This window comes from Mycteria americana, chromosome 4 (assembly GCF_035582795.1).
Source record: "Mycteria americana isolate JAX WOST 10 ecotype Jacksonville Zoo and Gardens chromosome 4, USCA_MyAme_1.0, whole genome shotgun sequence".
Classification (NCBI taxonomy): domain Eukaryota; kingdom Metazoa; phylum Chordata; class Aves; order Ciconiiformes; family Ciconiidae; genus Mycteria; species Mycteria americana.
In genome coordinates this window covers 26,995,739-27,013,639 of record NC_134368.1, presented here as the reverse complement: position 1 = coordinate 27,013,639, position 17,901 = coordinate 26,995,739, and the positions used below count along the sequence as shown (strand labels likewise).

The 17,901-nt window shown below is 41.3% G+C and overlaps 1 protein-coding gene across 3 annotated transcripts in view; it reads left to right on the top strand.

Annotated features, from left to right (window-relative positions):
• SMIM14 (small integral membrane protein 14) overlaps positions 1 to 8,856 on the top strand; it is a 40,427-nt gene extending 31,571 nt beyond the window's left edge. For all 3 annotated transcript variants that reach the window (XM_075499956.1, XM_075499957.1, XM_075499954.1), the window contains 2 exons: positions 6,438 to 6,586; positions 7,166 to 8,856. In XM_075499956.1, the coding sequence (XP_075356071.1) occupies positions 6,438 to 6,586; positions 7,166 to 7,198 (182 nt within the window). In that variant the 3' untranslated portion in view covers positions 7,199 to 8,856. The remainder of the gene's footprint in view (positions 1 to 6,437; positions 6,587 to 7,165) is intronic.
• Positions 8,857 to 17,901: the final 9,045 nt, after the last annotated feature.

Below are 17,901 nucleotides of genomic sequence, written 5' to 3'. Positions count from 1 at the left end.
TCCCCAGTAAAACCTGTTTAGAGATGCGCATCTAGATGCACACTTGCACTGTGCCTTCCCAGTGGGAAACAGTCCCAGATTCATTGCCATGTTGGGCTGAAGGGGAAGAGCTTAGGGGAAGTTGGGCTGAAGGGGAAAAGCTTTCCCTGATAACCCCTGAAAAAAAAGAGTGGGGTACACATGTGCCATAGCAGTCCTGCTGGCTTTACTCTTTCTTTGTGGGCTTTCCAAGCTATGCTGTGTGTCTGTGACTTCCAGCACCCCTCCTCTCCCAAATGCACCCGTCCTAAGGCAGACTTTTTTGTCTCCCACACCTTAGACTTCTATGTGTGGGGTTTTTTTAAATCACAGGCATGTAGGAGAGGGAAAGAGGCAGGTGACAGGAGACAGAATATTTCCTGTATTAGAAGTACGCACAGACAGGCTGTGCAGCTTTCTGAGCTTTAGTCCGCAGTCAAAACCAAGCAATGGTAGGTCATTCTCACTCAAGCCTTGGGAGTCTTGGCTCATCAATATTTATGAAGCTCTTAGGCTAAAGACTGTATAAATGAGTTAAGTTCTGTTATGTGTGGGCACAAAGCTTGTGGGATAGCTTTCATGCTACCAAGCTGTAGTACAGTGGGGATGTGAATGGTTTGCGGCAAATAGCTTTCCATCCTGAAAGAGATCCTTGCAATAACTGTCTGTGCAGGTGCAAGCAATTTGGCAGCAATTGTTCCAAACCAGTGGTTTGTTTCAAAAACCAAAGCAAAAATTATAGAGTAAATCCTCTCCTACGTTATTATATTGCCTTAAATTTAGTTCCAGCAAAGGTATTTTTCTGCTGATGCAATGACACTGACTGCCTATTTGTCAGATTATTTTGTGATGCTTCTGTGATTCTGTGCTTGGGCCAACGTGAGCTCTGTAAGACTCCCAGGAATCAAAGGCAAAAGTAAACAGATTGACCCTGGAGAAGCTTCTAGACATGTTTTCAGAGACAGATTAAAACAATTTTGGGCCAGCCTTCTGTCCATTGCTTCACCCTGTTCTGATGAGCTATACCATGATGAGCTTACGTTTGAGGTGGGTCTCCTCTTCCCCAGGTCCCACAGCTCCGTTTCCTGTTACTTGCTGCCATTGATTCCTCATTTCAGGACCTCAATATGAAGAAGCTTTTTTCACTCCCACCCATTTGCTCATTCCCAGGATTTGGTCTTCCTTCTGGAAGCGCAGCTGAGAATGTTGTCATACACAGATTCTTAAGTTGCAAGGTTGTGGAATAACTGATGAGATGTATGTGGTTTTGTTATGGGAAACGTCAGGGCTGTGGTTCAGCCAGTGTCACAGCAGCGTCATGCGTTATGCTGTTGCTACCAGCTGGAAGTTCTCAGAAACACCCTGCATTGATTCTTCCTGAGCACACTTTGTTTTTTCAACCCTTGATTTCAGATCTCTTTAAGATTTTTGGAGCCAGATCAAAGCAGTAGCACCAAGGCTCCCTCATTCGCATTTTTGTGTTACTAGCTCTACATTTTTATTTCTGGTTGTTGGCACCATTATATTGTAGTGACTACCCTGCAGAGAGTTTCCTGCCAGGGTCAGGACCAGTGCTTTTGGATTTATACTCTCACATACAGGAGGATATGAGCATCGCTTCAGAGAGCATTTGGGCACTCTGCTTGATGGCTGTTCCTCTGCTGATTCTCTGTCAGAGTATCTGCTGTGACGGTAAAGCATGTATCAGAGTCTGATGACTGTTCCCTCCATTTCAGTGGGTGCTTTGGAGAAAAAAGGCTGCAAGTTTTGGATATGCAACACATTTAATACTCTGTTGGGATTGTTTATGCTCAGTAAATCAGCAGATCTTACAGTTTCCCTTGAAATGAGAAATAAGAGCGATAATTCTTTTCTGAATTCTGTCTAATGCAAGTGGAGCAGGGAAGATGTCTCTGAAGTGCGTTGCAGTTGCAACATCAGCAGTTCATCCAGCCCAGGGAGGATCCCTGGCTGAAGCTGGATGAACCCATCCCCATGATGGCTCATGGCCCTTCACAGTCAGCCTTCCATGGCAAAGGAAATGAGGGGCCACCGCCTGAGTTTTTAATCTGTGTTCTAGCAATTCCCAGATGTTGTGACCTGGATTTACCACATTCATATTTTCAACACTATTCTCAGTGCTCTGCTAGCTTGTAATATGGTCAGAGATGACTGTCTCAAATGTTGTCTACTCTACTTCCAAATTTTTACGTATTTTAAAATGAATGCATATCTGTGATTCATCTTGAGTTGTACTCATCTAGGGGAGTCACAGCAGCCTAACCTAACGGCATGAAAGGTCTGCCAACTCTTCCCTCCCTTTTCTGGTAATTCCCTTCTCCCTTCCTCCGCTCAAGTCCTTTTTGGTTTTCTTCAGTTTCCTTATCCCTGCCTTTAAGAGTGTCAGCTAGCAGGGATTATCTGCTGAAGGTCCCACAGACTCTTTGTAACAATTCAAAGACAATTAATCCATAAGATACCTTGCTTCCTATGGTTTCCTACCTTCCTTTCACAGAAAAGGCAAGGCTAAAAACACCGTGAAAGAAGGCACAAGTCAGAGAGCATGCTTTTGCCTTCCCACATGCAGATGTTAAACAGTAAAAAGCTGAAGATCCAAAAAGAGATATTTCTACCATGAGAGGGCAGACAAAAAGCACCACATGGAATATACTTTTACAGTAAAAGAAATGCAATCTTTCCTGTTTTTCTTTAGCGTACAGCCTCACTCTGAATGAAAAATAGCACTTTAAGAGGAGAACTAAGTTCATGTAAGGAGTATTTAACAAGGGCATTTATTAATTTTAATATTGTATTCTTGAGATTTCAGTTGCACAATCAGGAGGTGGTTGACCTTTAATCTTTAGAAATTATTTTTACCAAACTCATCATTTTAGTAGCTTTGCCTGCCTGCTAGTAGAATGTTAAATGAGGGTGGCAAACACCTGTCACAGAAGATTATTTTTTCCCTTCGCATTTCTCTCTGAGAGAAGACTAGTTTATGTGGCCTAGTCTCTGTTTCTATAGGAAAAAGCAAGCCAAAGAACTGTATCTCGTATGTGGAGCAACAGATAGGATTCACCATAGTCATTAGCTCCCGTGGGAGTTCATCCCACAGTCTCAGAGCAGCCCCTCGTAAAGCTCTCTCCTGCATTCAGCCATGATGTAAAACAATTCCAGGTAACCAGAGGGGCAGAACCGCTCACAGGCTTCACGCAGAAGTGCAGGGGTATATAGGTACGCTGAGCCCAGGGGACCGGACACCCTGAAAATAAAGACCTTGGGCTGGATTCAGTGTTGTGTGGAAAGGCAGGTTAGAGACTGTAAGTTTCATTTCACTCAGTGACACAGGTTACCAGGAGAATATGTACTGCTACATTCTGTACTAGTTGGTGTCTCCTGGGCACTGGAGATTAACCAGATCCATCCATCAAAATGGATGGTGGCAGGGACATTCGTCTGTGAGGTCAGAACAGGACAATCTTCTAGCCATCTGAAAAATATCATCCCCAGCTGCTCTTATAGGATAGCCTTTATTCTTCAAGGAATCAAAAAACCACTTCTGAATTACCTGAAAAAATACCAATTATAGGTAAAAGCACTGTGGCTGTGAACTCTTAAAAATAAGATCTTTTCTTCTGCCCATCAGCATAAATTCCATCCTGCTTGGTTTCAGCTTCGCTCAACTGTTCTTTATCCATAAGCTGGTCTTATCTGATTATTTTGTGATCTCAGTGATGGAGCTCTTTGTAGCAAAAGATTGTCGTCTTCTACATATTATTGCTCCCAGTAGCTGAAACAGCTTCTTGTCTGTTCTCTTGATTTGTGATGCAAAGCTTTGAAAAGTGTGATTCACCCCAGCTACGTGAGATTTTGCTTATCTTCATCTCCTTATGTTAAGAGATTAAAGTAACAGAATCTGAAATATCTTAATGTCCTTATTAAAACACATGGTCATTCGTGAGAGATGTGGATTTAACAGTACTTGAACAGTGTAAACAGTGTTGTGGCTGTTTTAGGATCTGGCATGCTCTGAGTAGGGCCAAGCTGTGTTAGATCAGCTGTTGTCTTCCTTAACTTAGTTTAGAACATGTTTCAGCACATTTGGTTCCATCCAAACCGTATTACAACGCAGGCTGGATGGAAATTGTGTCTTGCGCGAACACCTGTGGCTTCCCTCTGTGGTTCCTTCTGCTCCCTTCCTTGACCTGTAGCATGAGCTGACCTAGCAGCGTTTACTTACCCCAACTCTTGTTTAACCACGGACCCTAAGTGCACCATGGTTCAGCAAGAATTCCAGAAGGCAGCCTGACTAGTCCCTGTTTCTCTGCATTGTACGGGGAATCCAGCGTAACAGGTGATCTGAATTTTCAATGTTCTACTGAACATACATGCCAAAGCAGGTACCTAAGGCTGGCTTATGTGCTGCTGAAGGTAGTCTCAGGGTGGCTATTAATGTTGTCCGGAAGCCCCAAAATAAAGTAGTTGTTCTTTTCATGCCAAACTATATGCTAGTTTACTGGATTGCATATATAAAGGTAATCCAAGACTTAAAATATTGATATATCATGTTGATAACAATAATATTTTCCCTCACACAATTGCAGGTCTAAACTCTTACCTGCACAATTCCATATGCTTTCTGAATCAGTTATATGCTAGAATTTAATGAATTAAAGGCTGTAGCATTCTCATTTATTTTCTTTGCACTATACCTTCTTCTCATATACAGCGCCCTTTATTCACTCAGCTCTCCAAAAGAATTGTCACTTGTAATTGTACATACTTCTAATCATAAAATTTTTCTACATTAGCAACTTCTCAAGTTTTGAAATGTCTCTATTTTGGACATTTAAAAGGCAAGAGCTGTATGGCAGTTTCATTTGCTCATACATGTTAACGGTTTCGTTGGTACTGCGAGAAATACAAACTTCTGTAATACTTTTTTTTTTTTTTCTTCTTTGGCATTTTTGAGTGCATGTGATGTCAGTAAAGAACATCAGTCCAACAGCCCCGCCTCATAAAGTCTTATTCGCAGAACAGCAGTGTTGTGAATGGAGTAGCTGTAAGCTTCCCCACAGTGCCCCTCTGCTGTGTCTTAGCTGTGCTATGAAGAAAGCACTTTCATAGAAGAGCCTCTGTTAAAAATGCTACCCAGTGTGACAGTGATGAGGATGGTTCTTTGGCATCAGCATTAACCTTTGAGGTAATAACCGACTCCAGCAGTTCACTGGGTGTAAGTTATCTAGCAAATGTTCAATAAGAACAACTCCCAACCGATACTGAATCCAGACTCGATTCCATAATGAGACGATCCAAATGAGTTGAGACAACTGAAAAATCTGACAGATATGAGTGTCCCTGTGGAATTTCCCCGGATGTTAAATCTTTCAGCTTGAGTAGTAAAATAGAATACCTCTTCTCTTTCTGAAGGTTATTCATTATAGCTTTGTATTAATTGCTTTGTATTAATTGATTATCCAGATCATTAATGAAGATACTAGGTCTTTAGATACTGCTGTAAATGGGGCCATGTAAGTACCGTAGGTACTTAACTATACATTGGTTTATGCTTTAGCTGACAACATTAGTTACAATTTGATCATCTGAAATTATGTTTCAGAGGAGAAAAGTTGATGTTTTCAAATGTGCACGTATTTGCAAGACTTTCTTGATCCAAAAAGACTAACCAGCCGTATTCCTCGGCTTCGCTTTTTCATGTATCTCCTCAGCACTTTTCCCCCTTCTGACAGATAGGTTTTCCTTGATGCTGTCAGAAATACCACATGACCTGGATGACCACTCATGGAGATCTGGCATATTGACACTGAAACTTGTTCAAACAAACTCTCAATAAATAAGTTACAGTAACCAACAAAATTATAACCATTAGTTTGCTCCCTTCTTGCTAGAATTAGCATGTTCTCTGTGTGTAGGCTAACAACAGAGTCTAAGCTTTCATCTCTTTAGCTTTATTTTTGTATTTGTGTGAGGCAAAAAACAAACACCAACATGCAGGTGTTGTTTTTTTCCCCACATAAATATATTCCTGGGTTTTTTCTGCATCAAATTTGATTTCTTAAAAATCAAGTTTGATTTCTTGAACACAAAATGTGTGTTTATCATCTCCAGTTCATTAAGAGTTAATGTGAACTAAAAAATACTCATGGTAATTCTGGGAATTCCAGTGAAATCTTATGAAGCAGATTCTTTTTTCAAAGGGATAAGAAATGTGATAAAAAACCAGTGTAACACTAACCAAGAATTACTTGTCTTGAAGCCAAAAGGAAGGACTAATCAGAAAACTCAGCTGAAAAATATTTCAGTTTTTTTCTGAGGCTTACGTTGCATTTTTGTTTTCATCTTGAGGAAAGAACTCTGCTGTCACTCTGGTTTGTAACTTGAGTTTTCCTTGTCTATAGTGCCAGGACCAAATTCCTCCAGTGAGAATGGCATCAGCTTTGCCATGATAATGATGGCCTGGGTGGTGATTGCACTTGTCTTGTTCTTACTGAGACCTAGTAATCTGAGAGGATCCAACACAGCCGGAAAGCCAACCAGCCCACATAATGTAAGTGCATCTTAAAGTGCCCTGCAGAGAGACTTTACAATAGTTTAAATGTATTTGGTTTTAATACGGACTATCTTACAGTTATTTTTTCCTTACATTTTTTCTCCTGTATTTTCTTGGAACAATGAAAATGAGTGAAACCAAAGTGAAGGTAGAATCACGAAGGCCAACTGTGAGGCCTGCCATGGGATGGAGCAGGCACGAGTGACTGAGTATGGGTTATAATGTCCTCTGGACACTGGCTGTCCGTGGTTGGAACTGCCTCCTGCCTTCTTATGTACAAGGGAAAAACCACAGCTTTAAGAGAAGTCAGTAAACAAAATTACAGCATGAAACTGGGAAGGTGATCTTTGTCCTACATGTGGGATCATGGGAAAATCCCTATGGATGGAGGAAATGGTATTGTTCTTTGATGCTCCTCTACTCTGAATATTGAAAGAGATACTGAAAGGTCTTAAAAGAAAGCACGATTTAACTCTTCTGCGTTCTTCTTTTATTGCTAAATCCTCTTATGTGACACACTGTTTCTAATCCTGTATGTGGTTTTTTTTCTTTCTTGTGCTCCTTCCTTCCCCTTAGGGACAAGAACCACCAGCCCCACCAGTGGACTAGAGCATTCAGTATTGGAAAAGTTCAGCAGCTAAAACCTTGCACGACCAAATGAACGAAGTGACCAGATTACTCCTAAACCCTATTCAATACTGTTTTCTTTTCTCATTTATATAGAGCAGAATTGTCATTCAGCAGTTATCTTCATGAACTGCTTTTAGCAACTTCAATTTTAAGTTAATTTTTGCTTTGTATGTTACTACAATTCCTCATAGATTGTAATTTGAATAATGATAAGGCGTTGCAGAGGTTTTTTGGTTGTTACCAATACTGTGGACATTCCACTCGGTCTCTTTCTGTTACAATGATCTTAATTTCTTTGCAGTGATTTCTGATATGCATTGAAAGAAAAAGAAACTCCCTGTGCATCTATAATAATGGAAGGTTACTGACCTTTCTTCAGGTGAATCCATATTTTTTCTCCAGTATGCTTTTGAGAGTTATATTATGGTTGCAACTATTAGCTTAGTTATGTGGTGAAAAATTGGAATTGTTTTATATTTGCCCTGGGTTCAGAGCAGCTTTTAGTCTGGTCTTTGGACCACTAACATAGTTTTCAGGGTTGTTGGCAAAAGCACGGACTGTCCACTAAAATTATACTGTGTGTGTGTGTGTGTGTGTATGCGCAAAGAAGTGAATGCGATAATTGCCACTGTCAAAGCGTTGACATATATATTGGGAACTTTACACAAAAGATTATACCACCAAAAAGAAGTTAATTTAATCTTGTTCATTAATAAATGATATATCTTATTCAATATATTGTCAAAAAAATGTATTCCAAACCCAGATTTGTTTACTTACAGACTTTATGAAAAGAGAAATTTAGTGAGAACAACTTGGTAGAATTTTCTGTCCTGGTGTAGTCTTTTAATAATCAATATCGTAACAAGTTTTTAGCCATGATGTAATGTATATTGGACATGATGAAATCATACCAAGAAGTTACCGAGGTTACCAACTTTTGGTATACAACATATACTGGATATTCAGGTTTTTTCACCTGTATGTTATCAGCAATTCTTAACATTTCATCCTTATCTACTGGTTGTAATTCTAGAATAACAAACTTGCAGGTGACTACATATGGCATGTCTTTTCCCCCTAATAGTTGTGTGTGTGGTGTGTTTATGTGTGCGTATGTGTGGCTGTGCACGTAGCTGTGCACATCTCCCATTGTAGCAAATGGGAACGACTTTTTTATGTACATTAATTTAAGAACATTTTAAAGATGTACAGAAAAGTGACACTGTATATTTTTCTTGATCAATTTGAAAGATTGATGAGAATAATGTAAAGAACATTTCTATGTTACCAACATGAAGCTTCTTTCTGTAAAGGTCAGTAGAACAGACATATGGGAATTCAAAGCCTTACTCCACAAACCTTTATTTCATGAGTTATGGAGCTGAAGGGACTAACTGTTAAGATGCATAAAGGTTTGTATTAACGGGCTATAACAAAAATCTCACATCCGATCCCATGGTTGACACACTCAGAGTTTTCCTCCTCAGGGTAAATGGCAGGCCAGCTAAGCCTCCTTGTAAAGGTACAGCGTAGACCTGAAGAAAGGCTTCTGTAATTTGATTAACTGCCCTTTGAATTTCTGTGGAATAGTGTGCTCCCAAGCATAGGAGCATGTGTAAAAAATAAAAAAAATTTTTAAAAAATGAAGAAGATTGGGCCAGGTGCTCTCAGTGACATCAGTGCAGTGCCATGCAAAGCAATGGAGCTGCCGCAGAGAAGCTGAGAGAATTTGTCCTATTATGTCTAATGGTGTACAGGCCACAAACACTGTGTGAAGATGTCACTGGGACAAGCAATCTGACTGTGCTTGCTTTTTGCCTTCCGTGTACATTTATGTTTGGGATACTGTTTTGAAGAGAACAAGTAACAATTTTGTTGACCCAACAAGAAAATAGATATAATTTCCTACACTGACCTTTTCTCCAAGAATTTTTGGCCAGAATTCTTCACTGTCGGATGCATAAAACAGGCTTCCAGTTGATTAAAAAGCCAACTCTAACAGGCTTCATTTCAGACCGAGCTCCACTCCTCATCCTATTGGAAGTTGGAGAGATTTACAGCAGATGCTCCTCACTTGTGAGGATCCGTCTCGCTTTACTTAAATGTCTGTGTATGTATTTATAAAACTCACCATGTGCACTCAGCTCTAACAGTCTTGGCAAATTAACTTTTTGTTCAGAGTAATGTTGTGTTTTACATTTAGATGAACTGTCTTTGCTTGAAATTCCTCTAAGTAATTGTCCCAGTGATTTTCTACATGTATGCTTTCCTCATGTAAATTGCTATTTTAAATTTTCTATGTAAAAGAAAAAACATTGGAAATATTTTATTGTAAAATGTTTTACTAAAGAGCCAGGCCACTATCCCACGTCAAAATGGATGCCTTTTAAATTCAGATACTCTCTCCAGGATATAACCTTCAGATCACCACTCTTAATTAAAATAAAAGTAAATAATTGTAGGACTGTATTTTGCCACTCTTATTCATGTTAAATAGTGCCTTACTCATCAAGTAGTTGCACTGAAGTTTGTGGGACTACTCTGAGATAATGTACTAGTAGCAGCTTTAGTAAGGGTGGCAGAAATCTGGCCTTTAGTGATGTAGTTTGCGATGAAATAATTGTATCATGGTGACAGATGTTTATGGTAAATTTTGAGAGGAAGTGTGGAAGAGATTATCCTACAAGCTTCAGGATATGATTAATTCTGTAATGAGGGTTTTAAGCTCGGTTAGTAAGAGACGCAGGTTGTAGCAATTGGGAAATATGGAGGGAAGTTTACAATTATACCTTAGCTTAGAACTTTGTTAAAACAATAGTATTTTTAGAGTCTGCTTAACACAATTATTATACTCTGAAATGAGAAATCATATGTATTCATGTATTGTCTGCAGATCACTTAGCCTTGTAATGTTCCTGATTGAAAAAGGAAGAGTGATGATGTGATGTACCTAATGTAAATCGGTGGTTTAAAATGTCTGAATCACGCCAAACAAAAAATCATCTGTGCCATTTGCGGTTTCCTAGTAATCTTTTACTGAGTACTTGGATTGGGATAAAGGGCTTGTACTATGCACTTTTTATTGACTTAACAAAATAAATAGCAATCGTTAGTAACCTTTTGTCTTTGTGTGTTAGTCTTTGTGTAAGATGTAGGACTGCACCAACCTACAATTTCCAAGGTAATTTGAAACCATCTAAAAGTATCAGTAAAAATAGCGTGTCATCTGTGTAACTTTTAAAACGTAAATTCTAACTTTTCTAATGGACACTTGCCTTCTGTATGTATCTCAAGCAAGTCAGAACAAATTATAACCAGTTTCCAAGGTTTAAGATACCTTGATGACCAACATGGACATCTCTGCCTTTTGCTCTTCAAAGTAGTTACGCGGTCTAGGAAGTGAGGAAAACTACAGTAAGAAAAGTCATGACAGAGGCCAAATATGCCCATTATGTTACTTCATTTTAGATCAAGTCCTACTACTTTGGGATTTGCAGTCTATTTTCTAGTCCCAGTTCTTGGCAGCGTTGGACCCAGCGCTGCTCTGAGGAAGGAAGATGCTCCAGTGGATCCGAGGCAGCATGTAGTGGAGACCTGCTGCTTCCTCACTGTTCCCACGGAGTGCAGCACTCTTCTTCCTCTGGTGGCAGAGCACGAAATGCTGAGCACTGCCTTGGCGGCAGCTCAGATCCCACATTAGGGATTCCTGCATTAATCCAAGGAAAAAAAGGAAAACGCTAGGGGAGCATTAAGGTTTAAAATAATATACAGCTATCCAGAGATAGTGGTAATAAATACCAGAGAATCAGAAACAAAATCTGGATTTATTTTTAGAAATAATACTAAAATAATAATTTAATAACAAATGCTTTAGGCATTTGAGTCAATTCAGAAACTGTATGATCTTAATCAGAGATCATTAATGTCGGCTCATCAAGATTTACCCTTTTACTCGAACGTGAGGTTATAAATAACCCCTAAAACTAAAGCTAAACTTTACTTATAAGTACACTTGTTAAAATGTTTGCCAAGGATGCACATGCCTATTATGAAAAGTGATGCAGAAAGGAAATTACCACAAATTCAAATTAACTCTATTGAATGGATCTGCATGAGGCCTGGCTGTTCAAGACCACCAGGTAAGTGGAGAAGATTACTCTGCCCCAAAGCCTGGAAAAAAATTGTATCCTATCTAGGATGTTTGGGAGAAATACATCAAATCATTGCACCAAAGTATTCCATGAACATGAAGTGGGTTCCTCGTGAAAATGGACAACTTACATTCCCTTCTCCTTCTACCCTTACTTGTTCAGTACCAGCCAACAGCCTACAGTGCAATTCACTGCAAAGACGTGGACCCTGGGGTGGGAGAAGCAGCTGACTGTCCCACGGTGAACCACATCCTTGCTTGTAAAACAGCACAACTGTTGGCTTCCAGAGAGTTGCACTCATCGACATCAGCTGAAGATTTGTCTCTTTTCATACAAGAATAACTGAACCTATGTTACTTGATCTTCTATCAAAATTATTGCCAGCTCCCATAGCAGGCACTTTGTAATTAAATATAATAACTAGAAGAATCTGGCTTCCGCATTACCTTTTTAACATCCGCAGATAAGAGTGTTGGTCAAAGAGCGTGTCTGAAACAAATGTATTTCAATACATGACAATAAATATTAATTCACCATATATATCCAGCTTTTTAAAGGTTTCACTCTTCTTCCTTGCATGGAAAGTGATATCATAAAATATTTTATACAATGTTAATTGAAAATACAGCAGTAATTTCTAATCAAAGATCACAAGTAGCAAGCTTTAAAAAGAAAAAGTCTTTTGCATTTATGGGTTTGTTATTACATCCTCCAAGCTATAAATGATGAAACAGAGGAATAATTTCTGTGACTATGTAGTTTTCAGACTTACACCTGTTTCAAAATTCTTGAAGGTTATTCATTTCTTCTGATGCAAAAAAAACTCTTAAAATTTAAGAGAAGATATCGGAGCTGGGAAAATACGTTTCTTAAGCAGACCAACAAAAAAATCCCACCATTCTAAAATGTTCTGAAGGTCACAGTCGTTGCTTGCTTCGATATAATAAGTCAATCTTGGAAAAGATGTAGGAGCTCAGTTTAGAGCAGAACTTGTAGATGAAATGATAAATGATAAACTGAATATGATTAGCAAGAAAATGATCCACAGAAGCCCCCACAGGACTGGACACCACAGCAAGCACTGCATGTAACACATCAAAATCTGCTTCGTTGTTGTGGTGATGGTGAGGAAAAATCCGGTTTCTTCAGCTCTCCTAGTTATTTCATGCAGCCTTGTTTTCCATCCTCAGTTTCATATAGATGAAATAGAAAATCCAAATAATCATTTTTCCCATGTCGTCACATACTAGCTTGCAATTTGAATCACAAGTGCATCCTGCCTCTGACACCCGCTCTGGCTGTATGCTTCTGTTGGGCTTCAGTGTGCAGGGGGAAGAGATTAAGCCAAATTTGCTTTTAGCTATTCTGTAACAGTGGAGCAAATCTGCACCTTATTTTATGTGAACAACTGTCAAGGCAAAGGGACAACTCAGCTGAGTAAAACCCTTCAAAGAAGTCATGCTACAAGACAATTTCTCTCCAATAGGGCTGTGCTGAAAAGCAGCGCTTTATCTGGCTGTTCTGATTTCTATTGCATTAGTTTTAGCATTTAAGGCTTCCTTCTTGTTTTATTGAAATGGCTGTTATGCCCGAAATGGCTCTCCTGTTGGGAGATGTAGCGTGCTCCATGTTCAGAAAAGCAATGCTGCTGCCCACAGCACTGCTTCTCAAGAACAGCTTTGATGTCTGGTGTAATGGGTGTAGTTCCCAGAAGAACATCGGAAGGGGAGGGAAAAAAAAAAAAGAAGAGGTATTTACTAAACAACAGATAAGGCCATCAAGTATAATCATGCCTGGGAGGAAGTATGAATAATGTCTCTGTATACTGAGAGATTTAAATAATCTAATTAGAGGAAGGTCATATACTGGAAAACAAAACATTGTCGTGCAGGAACTAAAAGAATAGGGTTTGAGACGACATTCTCATCAGAGTTTTCAGGGTGGCTTTCCTTTGATTTTTAAACGTTGTTTTAATCCTGCATGGCTTTTGGTTTTATTTATATTGCAATATTGTCCATGAGACCAGCTGAAATTACTGTCCAGATGTTCTGGGCCCTATGCAAACAGGCATGTTGACCCTGACCAAAAGCTCACTGCATTTTGGGACAAATTTTACCAATAATTGCAGTTTGGGGTGCTGGTTGTCACTAACAAAAATACTGTATTAGGTTAATCATAAGCTGTTTGGGCGAACCATCTGACCAAACAGCAAAGTTGAAGTTCTGGTGAGCCGGAGAGGTGGAGGTGAGGAGAGGGCATAAGTAAAAAATACTTTATTAGGTTAATCATAAGCTGTTTGGGCAAACCATCTGACCAAACAGCAAAGTTGAAGTTCTGGTGAGCCGGAGAGGTGGAGGTGAGGAGAGGGCGTAAGTAAGGACGTGCCAGGCGGAAAACGTCTCTCGTAACAACTCGTAACGGTGGCTCTGCGCAGTTAACTGTTATGGTTGGCTCTGAGCATGCGTAGGAGTTCGGGCACTCGGCTGCCTGTATCCAAAACTGGCGTATGGCCTGCTTTATGCAGCCGTTGGAGCCTTTTCCAGAGGAACACGCATGCCCAGTCCCACACGTCCCTATGTAATCTCTTTAGCTGCGTCTGCTTCCTTCCTCTTAGCGTTGTAAAATACAAAGCACGGATTCAAATACTGATCCAACTGGTCTGCGGGCAAGTCTTCTGGGCACTTTTGTGGCTCAGCCTGGGACTGTTGCCGAGTAGCTCAGATTTACCCGTTACAAGCGGGGTTGCCTCCTGGTTGTGCTGTGTCAAAAGTTAAAGAAAGGCTTGACAGAGGATGGCGGTTGTTGAATCTGTGTCAGATGTCAGTGTCACAAACTGATTACACAAAAACAGCTGCCTTTAGTTAACGATCAGCTAAATCTGTTGGGGAATTAGTCTGACATTAAACACTCCCTAGATATGATACAAAATGTCTTTCACATCCAGAGTTCCTTGCTGGCTTTTCCTTTCACCTCCAACACCGGGGTGCGGGCCAGGAGATTATGCAATCGTGCACTCACTTGCTCTTTCTTTTCTTCCCTTCCCTTCCCTTCCCCTGATCCCCCAAATCCTTCAAAAATCATGGTTTCTCCCTTGCATACTGGAACAGCTTGTACACCAGAGGTGAAGAGTGCCCCCTCCACCCACCTCTGGCATTCGGATTGCCCTTTGCTTGGTGGTTTCTGGAAAGGCGGACATAAGGCCTTGAGCCCGCTCCCGTTTTCCACACAGAGAGGAGAATTTAGGATCCAGTCTCACACTGGTACGTGCTCTAGCCACTGAGCTGTTGTATTAAAAAGACATTACCACTTTCCTTGGCCAAGCTTTTTGAATGAAGCAGTCTTAAATCTTTGGATTCCATGCTGCTTGATCCTGCTGGTGTTAGCCTTTGCCTGGGCACATATTAAAGGTCAGGTCTATGAGAGCATATAGCAAAGGGATTGCTCATTTTCAGGATCGGATCAAGTTTAGATATGAGGCAGGCAACTGAACTGCTCAGGCCAGATTAGACTGAGGCAGAAGATGTACCTTTAGGTACCTAAGGAAATGCATTGTCAGAACTTGAGTATCTTTTCATTTTATATACCTTTTGGAGTCCATCCCCTAAGACTAGGTTGTTGACTAGGTTATTAACTCTGTCCTCTGTATATCTGTAGCCTAAAATTTACAAATATGTCTAAAAATGCCTATTCTCCTCAAGCAGGTGTGTATGAACTATGATAATCACCTTTGTTGGGCAGGGATGCTTCCATCAATTACAGTTCAGGCTGTTTAACATCAGAGTCTGAAAAGACCATCTCCTAGCAGGATGTGTAAGTGAGCAGTGCTCTCGGAAGTCTAGATTACTTACAGGTAAATTGTTATGCAAATGACAACCTTTAAAATGTGAAATCCTGGATGAATGGAACAGTGACTCATCAGTCCCACCAGTAGCTCTCAATTTTCATTCCAAAATAACACACGTAGGAACTTATCTGAAAAAAAAAGAACACTAAGATGAACCCTGTAGGGAGACTTCTGACCCAGGCTGCAACGCACGAAACTGAGTTTGGAGAGTGGCAATCCTTCATTGATGCTGTTGTTTAACTGAGTGGATGCCCTGCTAAGATAACTTTCAGCAACCAGCTAAGGGAGTATTTTAGTTAAAATCTTGCATAATATACATATTAATGTCATAAATTATAAAGCCAAACTGGACTACTATGAACATCTGTTTTGACATCCATAGGATTTGTACTATTTATTTATTTATTTTGCACTAGAAAATATATTTTAGAAAAAATTTCCAGAGATGCACCATCTCTCAATCATTTCAGTGGTTACTTATCTTCACTATTAGAAAACATCTGTCGACTCTGAAGTTGTCAAGCTTCAATTTTTATATATTATGTTTTGCTAATTTGAAGGAAGGATTATCAAATTTCTGTTCCTGCAAGAAACAGGCATTGTAAAACTTCATTTTACTTACCTGATTTTTAGGCATTGCCTCCCAGAAGGGACTCTGTAGCCCCGAGTTAGATACACGAACTCCCCACGCAGTGGGAAGGAAAGGCTGTCTTGGAGTGAGGTCCAGACTGGCCAATATGCTGGAAGAGGGACCCGTCTGATCTAGTCAACTGGCAATGCTAAAGAAAAACATACGCCTGAAATCCCATTCCTTGCGTTATTTAAGTTACTGACTCTGCATTGCAAAAGGATTCACAGCCTATGCCGAGCTTTCAAAAAATGGGAGCAGAACTCACACTTTTATTTAAAAACCTGTCCAGCAGTGGACTGGCCTCATCTGCTTTGTAGCAGCCCAGGGCTGCGTTTCCCAAGCAGCGTGCTTCAGGTATGCTCTGAAGCCTTACATAAGCTTTATTGCCTCTGTTGTAATCTACACACTGGTAAACAATGGGTCTGCCTGGTCGGAAAAACAAAGAAAACCCCACCCAGTAATTCAGAATTTATTCTGTAACAAGAGGGGATACCCAAGCTCCCTGCCCTTTTCACTGCAGTGACTTTGAGCCCTGCATTTTTCCCCTCCCAGCAGTGCCCTAACTACCAGAGCGCAGGCTATAGGGAAACAAAAGCAGCCCTCATCATCCCTTCTGGGGAAGCTGTGCCATTCTGCAAAAGAGAATTCAAGATCCACGTCCCTGGCGGGGGATGTGACAGTGTAGTCTATCAATCAGTGAAGGCCCTTTGCTCGAAACGGGGGGAGAGAGAGACTGGGATCCATTGCCTGCTCCGAGGACCGTTCAGACATTTGAAACAGCTCTCAAATCATTGACTACAACCCAGATCTTTCTCCTCCCAGGAAAGGGCCATGATTACCAGACCCAAAAACTCTTCCATTTCTATCTCCTTGGCAAACTAGCATAGTTGCAGGTGGAGAATTAGATCCCTGTGTTTCTTTACACCGGATGCAGCACCCTCCTGACATACATATGCCTGAACCCCTCCAGCCAAGGAAGGCTCTGAAGCTCCTGCCCTCATTCTCAGCAAAGGCAGGAACTAGGAGGTATTAGCTGACTCTAATGAACTACTGCGGGGGGTTGACCCTGGCTGGACGCCAGGTGCCCACCAAAGCTGCTCAGTCACTCCCCTCCTCAGCTGGACAGGGGAGAGAAAACATAACAAAAGGCTCATGGGGCGAGATAAGGATGGGGAGAGATCACTCACCAATTACCATCATGGGCAAAACAGACTCGACTGGGGGAAATTGGTTTAATTTATTACCAATCAAATCAGCGTAGGATAATGAGAAATAAACCCAAATCTTAAAACACCTTCCCCCCACCCCTCCCTTCTTCCTGGGCTCAACTTCACTCCCGATTTCTCTACCTCCTCCCCCCCAGCAGCGCAGGGGGACGGGGAATGGGGGTTGTGGTCAGTTCACCACACGTTGTCTCTGCTGCTCCTTCCTCCTCAGGGGGAGGACTCCTCACACTCTTCCCCTGCTCCCACAGGAGACAGTCCTCCACGAACTTCTCCAACATGAGTCCTTCCCACAGGCTGCAGTTCTTCACAAACTGCTCCAGCGTGGGTTCCTTCCATGGGGTGCAGTCCTTCAGGAACAGACTGCTCCAGCATGGATCCCCCATGGGGTGACAAGTCCTGCCAGCAAACCTGCTCCAGCGTGGGCTCCTCTCTCCACAGGGCCACAGGTCCTGTCAGGAGCCTGCTCCAGCATGGGCTTCCCACGGGATCACAGCCTCCTTCAGGCATCCACCTGCTCTGGCATGGGGTCCTCCACGAGCTGCAGGTGGATATCTGCTCCACCATGGACTTCTGTGGGCTGCAGGGGACAGCCTGCCTCACCATGGTCTTCACCAGGGGCTGCAGGGGAATCTCTGCTCCAGTGCCTGGAGCACCTCCTCCCCTCCTTCTTCACTGGCCTTGGTGTCTGCAGAGTTGTTCCTCTCACATCTTCTCACTCCTTTCTCTGGCTGCAAAATGCACATTTTTTTTTCCCCTTCTTAAATACGTTATCCCAGAGGTGCCACCACCATCACTGATGGGCTTGGCCTTGGCCAGCAGTGGGTCTG